At 43.1% G+C, this 19536-nt stretch overlaps 1 protein-coding gene across 1 annotated transcript in view; it reads left to right on the top strand.

Moving 5' to 3' along the window:
• Window positions 1-19536, top strand: part of tmem178bb (transmembrane protein 178Bb) — a 72279-nt gene that overhangs the window by 18540 nt on the left and 34203 nt on the right. Inside the window, exon 3 of the mRNA XM_085436115.1 lies at window positions 16369-16482. Coding sequence (XP_085292241.1) covers window positions 16369-16482 — 114 coding nt within the window. The remainder of the gene's footprint in view (window positions 1-16368; window positions 16483-19536) is intronic.

Genomic DNA, 19536 nt, shown 5'->3' on the forward strand with positions numbered 1-19536 from the left:
GAAACTTGTGTGTTCCTAATGGCTAATCAAATGCTTTTAAAACAGTTAATGAAAGCAATGCATTTCAGACTTAAGTCGACTTCAGTAGACTTTAGAGTTCTGCAGCTCAGTTCTGCATCCATATGGACCCGGAGAGCTTGTAGAAATCATCCTAACACCCACCTGCTAGATGACATCTTGATGATTTAATTTTCAACCTTAATATGATGCAGTGAGCTTGAAACATGCTTTCAAATATAATATAGAGCCAGGCAATTTAGAGCAAGGTACCAACTAAGAGATGATATCCAGCTGCAGGTAATTTACTGACAGGACAGGTGCAGCTTGTTATAATCAGTAACACATATAAATATAGGTCATGCAAATGTTGGTTCAGTGGTTCCAATGCAGTGGTAATGTAAATGCATTGATCAGATTGATGACCATGCGTGTGTGTGTGTGTAATATACATGACTACAACCATAGTGATAGATGTAGGTACATCAACATCAGGAAAAAGGAACATGAGAATCTGAAGAAATACCGAGGACTAAGACAGAAGCTAGAGAAGTTGTGGAGGGTGAAGGGAGCAGTCATCCCCAAACTGGGCTCCTGTTGGAGGGGCTCCAGCAGATCCCATCTTCCTAATGTACTCATGGATCTTTGTTATTTCATCTTGGATAGTGGTTCTGACACTATCCAGTGACTCGTTCACGGCCTCCTTCCTTCTGCTTAGTGTACAATCTCAGGATGCTCGACTTGGAGGAAACCCGACATGCATGGTTGAGCGCTTTCTTGTTTTGATGTCAGTAACTTCTGTTTCCTTCGTTAGACAGATTATTATGACATCATGGTATCTGATGACCAGCAGGGTTCATGTGTTAATTGTCCAGATATTGTTCTTGTCATTCAGCTGACTCCTCAGGACTTGTCTTACTCTCTTTAGGTATTTGGTGGTTGCGACAGGCAGGTTATTGGCCTGCAGTCGGATGACATTGGTCCCTTCTGGGAATCCTTGGGGGATTGGGACTATCCATCTTTCAGTTAGCCATTCTGGGGGGATCTCATCCATTAGCAGCGGGTTAAGTTGTGATGCTAGATGTTCTGCTGCGAGCAGTTGGTGGTGAGGGGGCAAAGACAAAGACACACTGTGGTAGAGAACCAGGAATTAATAATAAGTAATGATTAAATGCAGAGTCATGTATAAACACATAATGAGTGAAAAACAAACAGTGCATCATGGGAATCCCAGCCTACGGGAGCATTCAGGGTCAACTGTTCCAGGCCTAACTATAAGCTTTAAAAAACAAAACAAAACAAAAAAAACGTTTTAGGATTGATGGGTGTCTGTCTCCTGAATCCAAACTGGAAGCTGGTTCCATAGAAGAGGGGCATGAAGAAGTGTAAACAGAATTGGTCCTAGCACTGAACCCTGTGGAACTCCATAATTAACCTCAGTGTGTGAAGAGGACTCTCCATTTACATGCACAAAGTGGAGTCTATTAGATAGATATGATACAAACCACTGCAGCACAGTACCTGTAATACCTACAGCATGTTGTAATCGCTCTAATAGGATATTATGGTCGACAGCCAAGAGCTGAAGTCTATTAAGTAAAATATACTGTGGACAGCAGTATTGCAGGCTGCACTGAGTTTAGGAAAATTACTACAGACTTGGCCAATTGGCCTATTACCAGTAGAACTGATTAGTGACCGGTGTAACACTGGCTGCTGTTCAGGAGGTAGAGCAGGTAATCTGCTAACTGGAAGGTTAGTGGTTCAGCCTGCATGCTGAAGTGTGAGCAACGGCACATTTAAATCTTACAAATATAGTTATTTGGCTTATATCGTGATAGATATCGTTATCGCCTGAAATGAAAAAAACATATCGTGATATGAAAAAATCTCATATCGCCCAGCTCTAATTCAATAGTACATATAGTACTTCATATATTACTAGTACTAGTATTGGTAGTAGTAGCAGTAGTAACTCTTCCATGCTCATTATCATTCCCAACGTGCAACATACCAAAGATTTGCCACGCCCCTAGGCGTAGTCCAGCCGTCCCTAACCTTAACCCTATCAGATGTGTTTTCCAAAGTGATTAACATACACAATGCTTTGTTAGGTTGATTTTCACATGACACGTAAAACACATGTATAGATTCATGCCAACCCGCTCTCATGCCTCCCAGCGTGTAACATACCGAGGATCTGTCACATTCGTCGGTATGTTATGCTTCTGGTCTGGGTTGATCAAAACACATCCTACAGCCAATCTTGTGAAATTTTAGTTTGTAAGATGAAGATGTTTTGGATGTTTTTCATATAACCTTCTACCGTTTTTATTGTTTAGTCATCGCAGCCTTGTGTATGCTACGCTGCATTCTCCACGAGTGCACTAACCTTGTTGCTGATCTGAAGTACTACGTACCTTTGAAATGGAATGAACTCTAAAATGTAACAAACCCTTTGTTATCATTGAGTTTATTATGCTAGGCTTTGAAAAATTATTTATCCAATAGATTTTTAAATGGTTCTTTGCTTGATTTTATTCTTTTGTGTTCTGTCTGCTGAATATTTAATTTCTTCTGTAATCAGGAATGTCTGAGATCAAAGATGTTCTAAAGAAAAAGTAAAGGCCCTACAAACTCCAACAACATGACAGCAAAAAGCAGCATTGGGAATTAAGAGTTCCTTTAAAGTTTGATTGCAGCATGAGGCAGTGCAGAGAGATTTAGAGGGATGCCGTCCATCATGGGTGTCATGCTGTCCTGTTGAGGTGAGTCTGTGGTTTAGCAGACAGCCTTCTGCAGCTTGCTGTGACATTTTAGATGCCCTCCTTTTAAACTGCAGCCGGCATCACAGCGAAAGGCAAGAAATGATGATCTGTGGGCTCTGACCATCACGCTGATGCCAGGCAGCCTCTTGCCTCGTTACCTTTTGAGAAGCTCAGTACTGTTAGATGTGTATTTGTTGCATGTACGTGAACTATATGTTTAACTTTATGAAGACCAGTTAGACATCCAAACCCAGCTGAACTGGACTAAATTCCCCTCGGCCCCCCACCAGTCTCATTTATTAGAGTTTGTCAGTGGTCCTGGCTTCAAAAGCTCTACATACTATTAGTTGTTCTTAGAAATCACATTTTCATGGACACCTCAAATTTGTAAGAAGACACTATTTTAAGATTCATATTGTGTGATAGTCAGTGATGACCCAAGAAGAATGCTAATGTTCCCCCTCACTGAACTCATCTACCTGCTGTAGGGCCTGCCCACAGCTGCTGTCTCACTAGGATAGCCTGCTGTGACTGCACGGGCCCATTATGTTACCAAGAAATAAAGTGATGCAATATAAAAAGAGTAAGCACATATGGTAAACTGCTCCGACACTATAATTCTGTCCAGCAGTGCATTCGTGTTACAAAGAGAAGTGTCTTCGTAACAGAGCATTTGATTTTGAAACAGGTTGGTCTTCCTATAGTCTGATGGAAACCATCACTCAGTGTGGTCTGATAACTAAATGACTTATCATTACATACAAACATAATCTGGTTCTTGTATGTGCCGTCATCCATACAATCAACATGAATTTGGTGGTTCTCCAGTTGGCAACAGCGGTCTGGTGAGGAAGGAGCGGCTAGCAGGTCCAGCAGGCATGTGGTGTGTTAGCCAGAAAACTCGGAGGTCAGTCAGTTAAATAGAAGAACAGACCTTTATTTGGTGTTAACAGAACAAGATCATACAAGGTCACACATACATGTGGCGGGGTCAGGTAGTCGCCGCTGCAGCCCCTTGCAATGGTACAGTTTCTCTAAACAGATGCACGGAGAGCAGCATGCTCTGCTGTAATGGCTGCAGCTGCATTAGGAGACTCTTCAACTGCTACAATAAAGGGACACGCCCCCTAGTGGTGCTATGCCATAATAAGGGTTGTTACAATGCCAAACATCCTCGGGCAATACGAAGCCCGAGGATGCATCCATCGGACTATGGATGTGTGTGAATGATAGCTTTGAGTGCTCAGAGTAGAAAAGTACTACCTGAACCAGTCTGTTTACCGTTTACCATCCATGTAAGCAAGAAGCATTCTTGTCCCTCACTTTTGTTTGACCTTGAGCGACACTAACAACATTAAATGACATTTAAGACAGTGTGGTTTGTGTGGCAGTTTTATTTATATCACAGAGCCAAGTTGTTGAAAATAAAAAATATCATTTGTAATAACAAGCTGATGGTTCCAGACCACAGAGGGCACACAGATGCACATGTGCATATGTTGACAGGAGGAACACGAGCACACTCAGATTTTGGTGTCAGGTACGTGATTGTAACTATGTGTCTGTATCTGCTGGTTGCTTCCTGGATTTGGAGTGGTGGACGTTGACACCACAGGTTTAATTATAGCAGCAAGCTTAGACTCGAGGCCTGCCAGACCGCTCTCTCATTGTATGAATAGGCAGGGCACAAAGAGGATCGGAGAGGCGGAGAGCTTAGCGGGCACACAAAAAAAAATCATGGAACAGGAAAGACAGAAGGAGAGAAGAGGCAGACAGGGAGCGCAGTCTGCAGCAGTTCTTGAGGAAGGCTGTCATCATTATGCAAATTTGATGCAAATTTCACACTTTCAACTGATTGGAAATGGGACTTTGCATCAAGGCAGGGACAATATGATGGAGAGCAATAAGCTAAGCACATAAAGAGAGGATTAAACCAATCAAGACTGTCCCAGTGACAGAGCTGGCCTCATGTACTGACAGGGACTGTAGTGGCTTCCTGTTAAATCCAGAATTCAAAATCCTGCTCCTCACATACAAGGTCTTAAATAATCAGGCCCCATCTTATCTTAATGACCTTGTAGTACCATATCACCCTATTAGAGCACTTCGCTCTCGCTCTGCAGGCCTACTTGTTGTTCCTAGAGTATTTAAAAGTAGAATGGGAGGCAGAGCCTTCAGTTTTCAGGCCCCTCTTCTGTGGAACCAGCTTCCAGTTTGGATTCAGGAGACAGACACTATCTCTACTTTTAAGATTAGACTTCAAACTTTCCTTTTTGCTAAAGCATATAGTTAGGGCTGGACCAGGTGACCCTGAATCCTCCCTTAGTTATGCTGCAATAGACGTAGGCTGCCGGGGGATTCCCATGATGCATTGAGTTTTTCCTTTCCAGTCACCTTTCTCACTCACTATGTATTAACAGACCTCTCTGCATTGAATCATATCTGTTATTAACCTCTGTCTCTCTTCCACAGCATGTCTTTATCCTGGCTTCCTTCTCTCACCCCAACCAATCACAGCAGATGGCCCCGCCCCTCCCTGAGCCTGGTTCTGCTGGAGGTTTCTTCCTGTTAAAAGGGAGTTTTTCCTTCCCACTGTCGCCAAAGCGCTTGCTCATAGGGGCTCATATGATTGTTATAGTGTACGATCTACTGTACAATATAAAGCGCCTTGAGGCGACTGTTGTTGTGATTTGGCGCTGTAGAAATAAAATTGAATTGAATGTTAAAAACGAGGCCAAACCCATTGTTGACAAATTCACCTTTCCACTCCCCTCTGTCTCTTTGTTGTAATGCCAAGTCCCATGCCAGTGTCACTATAACTGGACTTACCCATTCAGGACTGAAACTCTGTTCAATCACTATGAGATGAGGTGGTGATAATGACAATTAGGGTGATTAATACTATATATTTTTAAATACAGCCATTACAGCACTTGAATTATAAAAGGTTGATAGCATGTACTGTCACGGTTGACACAGGCCAACCCCCCTCTAAAGGTCAGCTCCCGACGACCCTAAAACAAAACACCACAGTACAACCAACCCAGTGTGGGCAGCAGGGGGTCCTGGACGGAGGGCCAGGACCAAAAGCAAAAACAACAAACCCTCCTAGGTCACAGTCCCAAAGTCAGGCCGTGCATCCAGCAGCGGTGCAAAAAAAGGAAAAATCCCCATAAAACAGTCTCAGGCGGCCGATAACTATAACAAAGGTCCCGTGATAGCCGCAGGACACTTCAGGCGGCCTGCCAAGGGCGCAATAGCGGCGGTGCTGCAGCTCCAGCGGGCGGCCATGGGTCCGGCAGCAGCGGCGAAACAGTTGTGGCGGCCTGCCATGGAATCCAGTGGTAGCTGGCGCAGCTCCGGTGAGCCACAGTGTCACATGGCGCATGATCCATGACGTGCTGGCCGTGCCGGACGTGGACGCGCTGGCCTTGCTGGTCTCTCCGGCTCGCTGAGCTTCTCCACGGGCAGCGCGGGCTCCTCCTCAGGCTGTGAATCCACCGGCTGTCCGGGCCGGTGAGCAGCCTGAGTAGGAGAGTGGAGGTTAAGGGTTGAAAGCAGGAAGTCCATGACAACTGGGTTGAGAGAGTCCACCAGCCAGGGGAATTTAAAAAGCGTTTCCTGCAGTCGCCTCTCCACGGCGCGATGCAACCCTTCCCCGGGCTTCTCCCACCACAAATCACACAGTCTGTAAACTTTGTCCATCATCTCCCTCCCGAGCCTCTCCTCAGAGTCCGCTAGACCCATGTTTGGCTGGATCATTCTCTCACGGTTGACGCTGGCCAACCATGGGGATGTGAGGAAGGAGGACCCAGATGTTGGATTCTGTGTGCTTACCAGTGCATTTATTTACAGTGAATGGAAAACATAACAATAAATCCGCAGTGCGTTCCCAACTCCCGTGACATGTCCTCTTCCCAGTGTCAGTGTTCCTTGTCCCCGCTCCTCAGTGTCTGAGCACCCTGCGGCAGACTAACCGTACTGACTGGCCGAGAGACTAACGTGAAGTCACGCAATGATCCAGCGTCAGAGAGCGCTCCACCGCACTCTTAAGTAGCTCCTCCGACTAATCAGCTGTCTGATGGTCTTCAGGTGTGGCCAACCACCTGGCAGGGCCACACCCACCAGGCCTGAAGGTGGCTGTAAACAGGTGCTCTCAGAAACACCGGCATCCACACACACACACACACACACACACACACACACACACATATACCTGCAAGCAGGGAGAACGAGAGACAGCACACCAAAAACACACATGTCCATAATTGCTCAGGGACCCTGGGTCGCTCAGGCCAGGTAAAATAAGTAATAAAGATGACACAATAACATCTTTACAAAATATATTTGTAAATTCTCACCAGATGTTGGTAACAACACATCCGATCACAAATGGGACCATAGATGTCCATAAGTTAAGTTATGTGTAAGAAATGACACAAGGAAAAGTATTACACCAAATATAGTACTTTTACTGAAATGTATTTAATACTTTGTACAGAGGCATTTGTTAGTGATGACAGCTTCCTGCCTCCAAACTTCACTGTTGGTATGGTGTTTTATCTTTTGCTCTCCAAACCAAATATGGTGTTTATTGTGGCATCCAAAGAGTTTACATTTGGATTGACCAGTATCTTTCCAGGCTTGTCTAAATGCTGTTCAGCAAACTTTAAATGCACTTCAGCATGCTGTCAAGGCCAGTACGTGAACGTGGACCTAAACATGCAGAACCAATAGGAATGATCCTAACACTGACTTTATTTACAAGAGCACAGGTGGAGTTAGCTCGTGGAATATCACAGGTGCTAACTACACTGGGGTAACTCGAGTGGGGAGCTCTGAAATACAGGGAGAGAAAGATTATCTGCGGACCGAGGACAGATTAAACTATCTGATCTGATGAGACGTACTTCGCAGACCGTTGGAGAGTGTCTCGGGAGGGGATGGCTGAGTGGGATCGGGTGACGTCCTGGATGGTGGGCGGAGCCTTTTGGGACAGACAGCAAGGAAATGGTCAGCGAAGTGAGCAAAGAGCGACCAATCTCCATAGGCTCGGTAGCAGCCTGTACAGAGGAAGATGCAGTGACATGAGCGGATGTTGATACTGGAGCTGAAGACGTGGGAGCAGAAACTGCAAGAGAACTGCAGGGTGGTCTGTGGGATCTGCTGCTTTCAGCCTCTCTTCTTGAAGTGATTATCATTGCAAAGGGAGAGCGAGTGAGAGAGAGAGAGAGACTCATCATAGGAGCAGGACTGTACTGATCAGGAGGACAAATATGCTTCAGCCTAACTCAAAGCCTTACCTCTCAATCTCCCAATTAGGTAAAATAATTTTAGGGATTATCTAACCTAATTGGGGTAATTGGGGTGATTAGGGAAAGAGCGTGGGGAGCACTGTAGTAAGAACCCTCCGCAGTGACCTTGCTCCCCAGTGAACAGCTCAGGGTCTGGGGTTGAAGCATCATGAAACAACAGAGCTTCCTGGGGCTCACTAGAAATGACATCTGGGGTTGTGGAGCTTTTGGGGGCAGAAAACAGAGCAGGCTCGGAAGGAACAGGTACCAAGCCGGTTGCGGTCCTTGAAGAGATGCAAGAATCTTCTCTTGCCTGTCACTAATAGCTTTATACTGAGTTATCAAAAACTGGATGGATTGTTCATGGGACCTAACAGGTATCCCTGTTTTGCCATCACTGCCCGAACTTGATCCGCAGAATCCATTCTGCTTTTGGGCAAAATCAAACTAATTCGTATTGTCAAGTTAGTTTGATTTTAGTGCGCGTGTGGTTTGGACGGGTTGTTATCGACATTTGATGAGAATTTGAAGTCAAAAGCACCTGTAGCTGCAAGCAACCAGTGATGGAAATAATGATATATTTGTAAATGTCTCTTGCAGACTGGCTGTGAGTCCATGTAGCATTCAGATTACAGTCAATCAATCAACCACTGCTCTGCAGATGGTGAAACAGATGATGTCTATCTCTCTTTTAATGATTCTTTAGAGAAAAATGTTGAAATGAAGGAAGATTGAAATCAGTCTGTAATCAGCTGGATTATTGGCTTTTTAAGTAAAGCAATCATTGACCGTGTCCTAGGTTTAAACCATGTTCTGTTCACGCTTGGGCACATTTTCAGAGATCAGATTTCTCTTTCCATTGAAACACATGCTCACTAACCATGTTAGCTACGAGTTCCACTGTCAGGTTAAATAAAGGCTCCAGAAAATCTAAATTTTAATGGTAATATTGCATAAAGTGCTTTGAGTGCTGTATCAGAACTCATCCATTAATCAGCTTCTGTGTGAGGAAAGTTTAGGTAGTTCAAGTTGGCCTTGAAGGAGTCACTTCCTTAAAGGTTGTAATTGTGCCACTGACATGAACAAGCTCCCCCCTCACGTGATGAAGCCTCCAACACCCATCTGTGTCTCTGTGTCTCCCAACTGGGAAAACACAGCATCAGGGATGGCTGTCTGCTTCCCCTTCTGATCCTACTGGCAGGAGGAGGGAGGATGGACAGAGGGAGAGATGAAGTGTGTCATGCAAAAATGAGTCCATGCAGAGCTTGAACTATCCGGTTGTTCAGTCTGACGTCACTAGTCGTATCTGGACCTAAACTCCGCTGCAGGTCCATATATCAAACGATCACTGTGGCATTACTGAGAGTTGAAAAACTGTCTAAAGTCTTTCATCTTTAATAAAATGATCAGCGTTCTGCTCTACCAGGTGTAACAATTGAGTTTAACATCCAGGCATCCATGAAAACGGAATTTATGACATTTAACGGAGTTAGAAGTTAGCAGGGAGTTAGCTCGCTAGCTTCTATCTAAATACAATATAGCATGTCCTGACTGCGGGGTTTTGGAAACAAATTAAAACGTACAGCTCTGCTATCACTTCCAACATAAATGAAGACAGAAAACTAAACAGCAGTGACGTTTGTAGGGTTACTGAAGTTGGGCTAGCTGCTATATAATGATGTGCTACGTGACCGCTAGCGACACAGCTATGTTAGCATAATATAAACAAGCTAACTTTTTTTCACTCGATAAAAGTTACCGTGAGTGTTCTCGGTGGTCAGGAACAAATGTAATCGCATGGCAGGATGCTGTAAAAGGACCAAACTTCAGCCAGGAGAACAACTGAGATAATCCATCCACAATACGAGGTTAGTCATTCATATACTGCTGCATGGGCTGGGCTGTAGCTACATCCTAAGGTTTTAAAAACTGAGCTTAAATAAATGATTAGTGGAAATAAAAGCCGAGGGAGGTCAACAGTGATCACTGACTGTTTTAGGAGCTTTTTGAGATTAAATAGAAGAAAATACAAAACATTAAACATGTTAACAACACAAAAGCCATATTAAACGCAGACTACTTTAGGCCCGGAAGTAGGATTCGTCACGTCATCACTGAACAACCGGATAGCATGACCTTCCATCTGGCAGAGGACTGTCAAACCTTTCTACCATGACCACCAAAGAACAAAGAAAAAGTAAAAGCTCAGGTTTCCACTGGGAATGTTTCGCAGTCTACATAAAACCAGCAACTGGCAAAACCATACTTGTCAGTCGGATTGGCAGACAGAGGAGTGCGACTCCTCAGCCCAGAGAACACATGTCCTCTGCTCTGATGTCCAGCATGGTTTACAGCAGTGTGTCTCTGATGCTTTGCTTTTGGTGATGTAAGGCGTGGATGCAGCTGTGGAGCCGTGGAATCCCGTTCCCCAATGTTCTCTGGGAATGACCTCTGTGCGTCCGCCGAACCCGCTCTGTGATTTCTTGTGGGCCAGCACTTTGTGTCTGAGCTGCTGTCACTTCCACTTTGTTATAATACCACTCACAGTTAACTGTGGAAGTCTCAGTATTGAAGAAATGAGCGACCCATTCTTTCACAGATGTCTGTAGAAGCAGTCTGCAGGCCTGGGTGATTGATTTTATACATCTGTGATCGTGGAAGTGACTGGAACACCTGAATTCAATGATTTGAATGGATGAGTGAATATGTTTGGTCCTTCATAATAATCTGATAGGATAATCCAGTATTTCACTAAATTAATGTTTAAAGGATGATTTTAGTTTTTAACGTTTCGCCTGACTCTGAGGTGTTTAAGTCTGAGAGTCAGGAATAAATATAAGCACAGAACTCGGGTTCAGGCTTAAGCTACATTCAAAAATGACATAAGATCATCAGGCACAGGAAGCTGCTCTGTTCTAGGATCATGTTTAATGCTTATGAAACAATAAAGTTGTTTTAAAATTGTTTGTAGCCAAAACGAGAAAATCCAGGAACAAATTTGTATCTAAGACCTTACAGACCACACACTGATGCTCATCTGGGAAACACACCCACATTTACACTGATGGATGAATCAGAGAGCGCCCTGCACTCAGTATCTCGCCCAAGGATATTTGCATGCAGACTGGAGCAGCCAGTCAAACCACCAACCTTCAGATTGGTACATGACCTGTAATACCTCTGGAGCCACAGCCACCCCAGCCAGATCTTCCAAGAATTTTGATGCAATATTTCAGATTTGTCAGTAGGCAGAGGACCTTTTAGAACAAAGTTGAAGAATAGTCGTGATAAGCAGGAACGCTCAGCTCTGGACTGCAGCCGCAGCACCGACCCGTCTCCAGCTCCTTTCTCCGCTCACTTGTGAACAAGACCCGAGATACTTAAACTCCAGGGCAGGAACTCATCCCTGACCCGGAGTGGGCACGCAAAGCCTTTTCCCAGCTGAGGACCACGGCCTCAGATTTGGAGGCGCTGATTCTCATTCCCACCGCTTCACACTCGGCTTCGAGCCCCTCCAGTACGAAAGAATAATACATATGAATACATTAGATTGACACAGGAGGGTAAAGGATATTTCAGGTAACGAAAGATCCATCCTCTCCTGCAGAAAGTAGCAGCAAGCCGGAGTCCTATTAACTGTATGTTCACATAACAGCTCTTCATTATCATATTCAAGTGAGTAACAATAACCTTCCAATGAACCTTTAATGTGATGCAATGGTGTTTGACCTTTGGCCTTCTTTATTCTAAGGCCTTTGAGCCCAAAAATAAAGCTTTAGACATCCAGAGACTGAGAACAGAAAAGCACTCACATGAGTGGATGTGTATAGAACTGCACTCGTTCAGTATCACTTCCAGTCACTATCAGTAATGGAGAGGAAATGGTGTCTGGCTCAGAGACGTTTGCAGAAGGCTGAAGGGCAATTTAACTAAAATGACTGAGATAGAAATCCATTTGGGTTTGTGAGAGCAGTGTGCCTGAGTCTAACTGCTGGAAGGAGGATACCTCAGTGAAAGGATGTAATGTGTTTGCCAGCTCACAAATATGCCAAAGGGTCGGAGTTTGGCTTGCTCAAGCATTTCTGTCCACAGAGACAAGCACCGGAGAGGTTAGCACTTCTCAGGAAATCAAATGTGGAAACACAGGCAGCTTCAGGCCAAGGGGAGAGCAGAAGGATGACGAATGTTTCATACAAACCTCCCTTCCCCCACTTCAAACATGGACTCGACTAATGGGACTTCTCCCCATTACTCAAAACATAACCTGCCTAACCGGATTTAAGTAATTATGTTGATTCAGCAAAAGCAGATTGTTAGTGAAACACAACAATCCAACAGGTCATGTTGAGAAAGTTATTTAAATAATAAGTCAAACAGAGCTTATAGGTTTTGAATATACTGCCCCCATCAGTAACTATGGTTGAATATAAGTGACTTTTTAAGGATCAAGAAAATAGTGCAAGTGCTCTTAAAGTTGCAGTGAAATTCGGTTGAAACCAAACACGTTTTGGACAGAGACCAGACTCATTTATATTTACCATATGATGGAGCGCTGCTGCGACTGCAGCGATGCTGTACCGTCCGCCGTGAAGAGAGAGTTGAGTATAAAAGCAAAGCTGTCAATATACCGGTCGATTTACGTCCCTCACCTATGGTCAGAGCTGTGGGTAGTGACTCAAAGAATGAAATCGCGAATACAAGGAGCAAAAATGGGCTTCCTCCGATGGGTGGCTGTCCTCTCCCTTAGAGAGGGTGAGAAGTTCAGCCATCCGGGAGGGGCTCAGAGTAGAGCCGCTGCTCCTTCACATTGAAAGGACAAGGATGCCTCCTGGATGCCTAATGGGTGAGGTATTCCAGGCATGTCTCACCGGGAGGAGGCCCCCGGGCAGACCCAGGACAACCTAGAGGGATTATATCTCTTGGCTGGCCTGGGAACGCCTTGGTGTTGCCCCGAACAAGCTCATCACTAACAGCGGATATGGATAACGATTCAAGAGTGTTGTTACCGTCAGCCACCTCCTGTACGTGGATGATATCAAGGTACATGTCAGAAGTAAGCGAGACATTGAGTCATTCATCAGGACATGAGTGGGCCCGTTTGGATAAGTGTGACCAAACAGCTGAAAAGAGAGGAAAGGTGACCCTGACTGAAGGGGTGGAGCTGCCAGAAGGCAGATTAGCAGACATACAAGAAGCAACAAGAACCTACACACCAAATGGGAACCAGCTATAGCCAAAAACCTCCTGCAGGTACGACACGAGAAGCCAGCTGAACAGTATGAATAAGAGTCAAGCCCTTGTTATATGTGCCCCACAGCTGCTAGCAGCCGGTCGCAGGAGGACATAGATGCCACTGACATCAACTCCTCACAGTGTCCACAGTGAAAAGTGTCAGAATGTGGCAGCGAGGACGCACAACTCCAAGAAGAGGAGGAGACATTAACACTCGATTTTTATTTGCCTTCTATTCTTTTGACGGCTTCTAAAGATCTCAATGAAGAAACTGTTGTTTTTTATTATTCCTTCTATTCCAGTGTCATATTTATTCAGTTTCTCTTTGTTTTGTGTGTTGCTGTGTTTTCAGCTCGGTGTCACATTATAGCCCTTATATGCACTGTGTCTAATAATGCAAGCAGCTCTATGGGAGTTTGTTGGTGGAGCAAACTGACAGTAGTGCAATCTCTGTTATCACATTTATACACTAAGAACACACAGTAGTGTAGCGTGTATGATGTCTGCGTAGCAGGCAGCATTGAATTCAAGTGAACTGAACTGAATTCAGTTTTATTTATATAGCGCCACCTGCAGGTGCTAACTTTAGCTGCTGCAGTGGCCCAACGTGCAGACCTTAAACTCCTGTGACAGAAACCTCAGTGAACTGAAGCAAAGTTGGCCATAACTCCTCCATAATGATCATGTGATACAGAAGATTATTACACCAAGTTACTGATGCTAAAGGTGGTTCAGTGTATAAGCCCATTAATCATGAGGTGCACACGGCAAAGGCCTGCGTGAAATGCTCTCACTGAACAGCCTTTCCACATTAAAACAGTACAGTGAGCTCTCCTTTGTATTTAGCCAAGCAGATCTTTGTAATGTAGTTTGTTATAGTTGATCACAGCTGCTCTCTGCTAAAATTACAAAATGTTGTCACTTTGCAGTGTGTCAACAAAAAACAAACAAACAAACAAGGCAGCACAGTGGTTAGCACTGTTGCCTCACAGCAAACAGGTCCTGGGTTCAATTCCACCACCAGGCCGGCGTCTTCCTGTGTGGAGTTTGCATGTTCTCCCTGTGTTTGCGTGGGATTTCGCCACAAGTGTGAATGTGAGTGCAAATGTCTGTGTCCACGTGTTAGACCCGCGACAGGCGGGCAACCTGTCCAGGGTGTACCCCGCCTTTCGCCTCTGGGATAAGCTCCAGTGCCCCCCACGACCCTGAAAAGGATAAGTGGAAGTGAATGGATGCACAAACAAACAAAAACAGCCGCAGAGAACTGACTGCACTTCAGCAGGGAGGAGCTGTGTGACGGTGCCCCATCAGTTCTCCAGAGTAGCTCTGTAGGGGCACGTATGTGGAAGTACGACCTGTTTATGTGCTTTCCACACAAGACATGGACACATCATTGCAACAGAAGAGTCAAGCTCGATGTTTACAATGTCGGCCAAATACTTGGCTGTGATGCATTTAATGTAGCTTGAATTGTTCATTATAGAGAAAGACCCTTTAACTAACCCTCTTTACTTTCCTTGGGTACAAAGCTCAAGACATTATTTACCTGTTTACCTGTTTACCTGTTTTCTGCTTTACAAAGGTGAAATGAAAAATTATTTTATTTAAAGTTTATTTTAATAATCTCTGGATAATATTAAATGTTTTCTGTGAGATGTAGTATTTGAGCGTTTTATTTAATCTTAGCTGTGCGCTGTGATTGGAAATACTGGTAAATATCACTGGATTACATTAATGATGAAGAAAAGTTAAAAAAATAAAAATCTAGGAGATTCTTGGCCAACCAGTGCTGGCCCTGTCCAAGCGTATTTCCTCAGCCTCTAAGTGATTAATAGTGATTAATGCTGCCAATAACTTTGCCCATTTGTAAATAGCATTGAAGCAGAAAGTGGGAACTAGAGTTAGGGGTACGACTTGGGTTTGCTTGTCTTGTCTGTTATTTGGGCCTCGGTCCACCCTGGAGTTCATGCTTTTGGTGTTATAGGCAGAGCAATAAACGTCACCTTTGTCTGTGTGTCGGCTTTTACTTGTCTGGTTTTGGGGAGCACCTGTTTGTTAACCCTTATGTTACGCTCACATAAACCACAGTGTAGCAGTGTGTGTGTGTGTGTGTGTGTGTGTGTGTGTGTGTGTGTGTGTTTGTGTGTTTGTTTTCAGGACTGAGGAAATGCATGTGGTGGTATGATTGTCTTGTCTGTGTAATTCAAACCTCCAAAGACTCTAATAATGTCATGTTTGTGAGCCACGTGGCCTTGCCAGAGACAAGCAGCAATGGTGTCAAAAGGAAACGGAGGAAGTTACAGCCTCATTATGAACCTACAGCATCACAGTCACAGGTGTGGGCCGGGCCACAGAGCTACAGGAGGAATGTGTGTACAGGCCACACTAAGCTAGGAAAAAGCAGATGAAACAATCGCCTTTATCAAATAGTTGTAAATGGAGTAAGCAGAAAATGCAAAGACGGAAAGATGTCTTCATCATATTCATGAAGTATTTTAACTTTTGTAACAAAAGAATTTCCAAAACTGTATTTTCCCAATTTATTGAGTAATTGGGCTCTAAATGTAACAACAGCACACATGGGAGTTTGTTATGTGCAATGCTGCAGCAGTGCATTACAGTATTATATTTAGTTATTATACATACTTGCCTTCCTGAACATGAATTTAATTTGCTATTTTCATCATAAGTAATGATATAATTTTTAGTTTTGACCAAGCATTTGACAGATTTCTAAATTATTTGTGCTTTCTTGTTTTATGATAGATGCTCCAGCCAACGCTGTACTGTTAGGAGTGCACACTGAAAGCTCTCCTGATTCATTAGTTAATAGTTTTAGAGGAACATAATTTTTCACGCAGCCATTGTGTTCCTGCTGTGGTTTGTAGAGATGTTAAAAGAGTTTCTTCACCACTGATGCAGGAAGCTGATTGTGCGTCCAGTGCAGACGCAGCCTCTCCAGCTGAATCACGTCTGAACTGAAGCTTCTGTTCAGTCTGTGTATCGTTAGAGTGAATGTTTGTGTAAATATTCTGTTTATAAAAACAAACAAACAAAAACCTTTTGTTCCTTTGCAGGTTCCATTACTCGGTGCTCCTACATCAAGTATCACTATTCCTCAGCTACGATACCCAAAAACCTCTCCTACAACATCACCAAGACAATAAGGCAGGACGAATGGCACGCCCTCCGTAAGTCTGCTGCTGTTTCTCCTTCTGTCACGTAAAATCCTTTCATTTTAAGTAGAGATGATCTGGGTTGAGTACATTTGTTTTCTGTCTCTATGCAGTTACATGTTCATATCATATCTATGAACAGATTCAGAATTCCTCCGTCTCAATAATGACTTTACTGACTTTCCTCCCTTCAAATTACAGTTTCAGCCATTAATAATATTCAAAGGAAAAGGTGGTAAAAAGGCAGGAAACTTACACTACAATTAAACCTTAATTAAATCAATCAGTGCATTATTATTTTTCCTTTAATTCATCAACACAGGCTCCTCTCTGCTGTTCTGCTGTTGACTAAGTTTTTCTGAAATTCACTTCTGTGGGACAAAGATGGCTGTAGTTGAGTCAGAGCAGGAGGTCCACCACAGCGCGCTCACTTCTTCCGTTCATCTGTTCACCACTTTGTTTTGGAACAAGAAATTTCTTCCACTTTTGACAATAATCCAATAATTAAGGATTGAAATCTGCTCAAAGAGCGGTCATCTGATTCTGGGGTATTTTCAGGGGGTTCTGTCTATTATTGTAGGGTCTTTTCTTTAAAATATAAAACATGCTGAGGTGATTGCTGTTGTGATTTGGAACTATATAAATAAAGTTAAAATTAACTGAAATACTAGAAACCATCCTCAGTGTCTCTGACAGCAGTGTGGTGGCTTGTAGAGTCAGAAACTAAGTCGCTGAGTTAAATGGAAAAACTCAAACCATCAGTCTGAATAGTCTTTAACTGTCAGGTGACAGAAAAGCTCTGCTCTAAAACCACACGTGTCATCTTCACAACTTTGACCTTCACATCTTTCTACAATATATTGAAGGTTGAAGCCATGGATGTATTTGTAAATACCAACTAAATTCTCTAATATTTAATACTTGTTCCTCTCCTTTTTATTGTTGTTATTATTATTATTATTATTTTATTACTACCACTGCCATTTTCTCTTATTTTCTTCTCAATATAACTGCACACTCTCTATATGCTCCTGTAAAGCTGAGGAGCCAAAGAATTTCATTATGGATAAATGTTTGTCTGTACACGACAATAAAACTTGAAACTTGAAATTTGCAATTTTCTGTTTATGTTATCTGAATAAATATTTAGTGTGCACCAGGTTCTTAGACTTGCACCATAAATGAAAGAATTTTATAAGAAATTGCAAAGTTTGCATGTAGAAACTGGAACTTCACCCACTGATTCAGTCCAGTGTGAATGTGAAAGAAAGAAGAAGAAACAGCCTCAGACGGCATCCTGATGAGGGAGCTAAAAACACTGGACACAGGGCGGCATTAAAGACAAACAGCTTATACACTGTGCTGCAGGGCTTGCTGTATATTTGGCATTTTAAGCTAAATTATGCTTCAGCATAATATTGGTATGAATGACAACATCACACAGAAAGATAAATCAAACAAATATTAGTAACAAAAGAAAAGGAAAGAGCTGCTCTTTCTAAAGCTAGTGCTTAGACGTCACACTGAAAACTTCAGTTGTTCTGGCGAGGCCAACACTGCAGAAGGATTGTTGACAGGAAAGTTCCAGTTTAATGCTTAATCTTCTCTAAATATGTTGACACAGTTTTTGCTTTACAGTCATAACACACTGGTGTCAGGGGAAGGGATTACGTGTTCCCAGGCTCAGGATCAGGCCTTTTGAAGACTCACACAATCACTGACAGCATTGAAAGCTCTGAGGTTATATTATGTAAAGGTGTCTCGTGCCACCAACACAGCTGTGAACACCAAGGCATGGACACTACGCTCCAGGACAGAGGGCACATGGGACACCAGTCACAGAAAACATCAAACTGTTCTTGGTGTTATTTTAAATGTTTTTCTGTAATATTTAATTTGCTATGTTTAGTATATTCTCTGTTACTTTGCAGTGTATGTTTTATTTTCCTTGCAATGATAAAAATCCTGGTTCTGGAGTTGGTGTGGCCCCATGTGTCTTCCTCTGTGGTTGTTTTCATTGCTGGTTGATGCACTAAAGCTAACGTCAGTGTTACCACAGATGTTAGCTTTACAACAAGAGAGGCTAAAGTTGCAATTAATCAGCTCTGTGTGAACACATTTAGCTACAATGTAACAAACATTCATTTACATTATAGTTCTGTGTTGCACTTGGTCATATTTCCTGCAGTCAGCAGCAAATCCTCTGTTTTCCATGTCTTTGGCAGTTCATGGTTTTACATTCTGCAGACTCAACTCTATCAAGTTTTAAAAGGACATTATTGACCCCAAATCATATCAGGCTTTTTAGCTGTAGCCGAGGACAAAAGCCAACACATTGGTCTCAATAAGGGAAATAGTGGATCCAACATCTAATTAATTACTATCAATTTTATGTAGCCTGTAAGGGGTGTAATATATCCTATGAAGTATGTTAAATTGCACTTGCCTGTTTTGTAGAAATTAACACAGTCTGTGCCTGTTCCAATAAGTGGTGTCATTCTACCTCTTCATAGACATGGCCCAGGTCCCATTTTCTTTTTATGGACGCTTTGTTGTGATCGGGTAACTTTCATTGATAATAGCCTCCATGGTTTGGTACAAAGATGGGTTTCAAGAGGAGTTTCTTTTGGTATCTCGGGGAATAACCCTTTGGATTTCTCCTTGACTCTTATCTTATTTCTTGCTCTCTTATTTGTAGAAATTTGAAGAAACTTTGTCCTGGAAGTTAGAATTTTTCCTTTAGCAGTTGAAAGTCAATAAATGTGTCATTATTGTATAAGTCAGCAACAGTTCCAATATTTCTGTCCTTCCGTCCCTGCAGTATTGGGTCAGGAATATGATGAGAGAGGTCAGGGTTGCCCCATAGGGGTGTCCTTCTAAGAAAGGAGATATTTATTTTCAGAAGTGAGAGGGATTCCTGCCAGACGCAGAAGGTGTTTATTATCAAATAGTTTGTGAGCTTGGACATTTTTTTGTACCTAAAAATAGAACATCTTTTAATGGGGTTTCACCTCATGACATGTTGTTCTATTGGGACCCATCGAACCTCACTGCTCTCTGCATGTAGCC

This window comes from Copadichromis virginalis, linkage group LG17 (genome assembly GCF_057382275.1).
Source record: "Copadichromis virginalis isolate Kocher_CV1m ecotype Utaka linkage group LG17, C_Virginalis_male_GT1.1, whole genome shotgun sequence".
Classification (NCBI taxonomy): Eukaryota; Metazoa; Chordata; class Actinopteri; order Cichliformes; family Cichlidae; genus Copadichromis; species Copadichromis virginalis.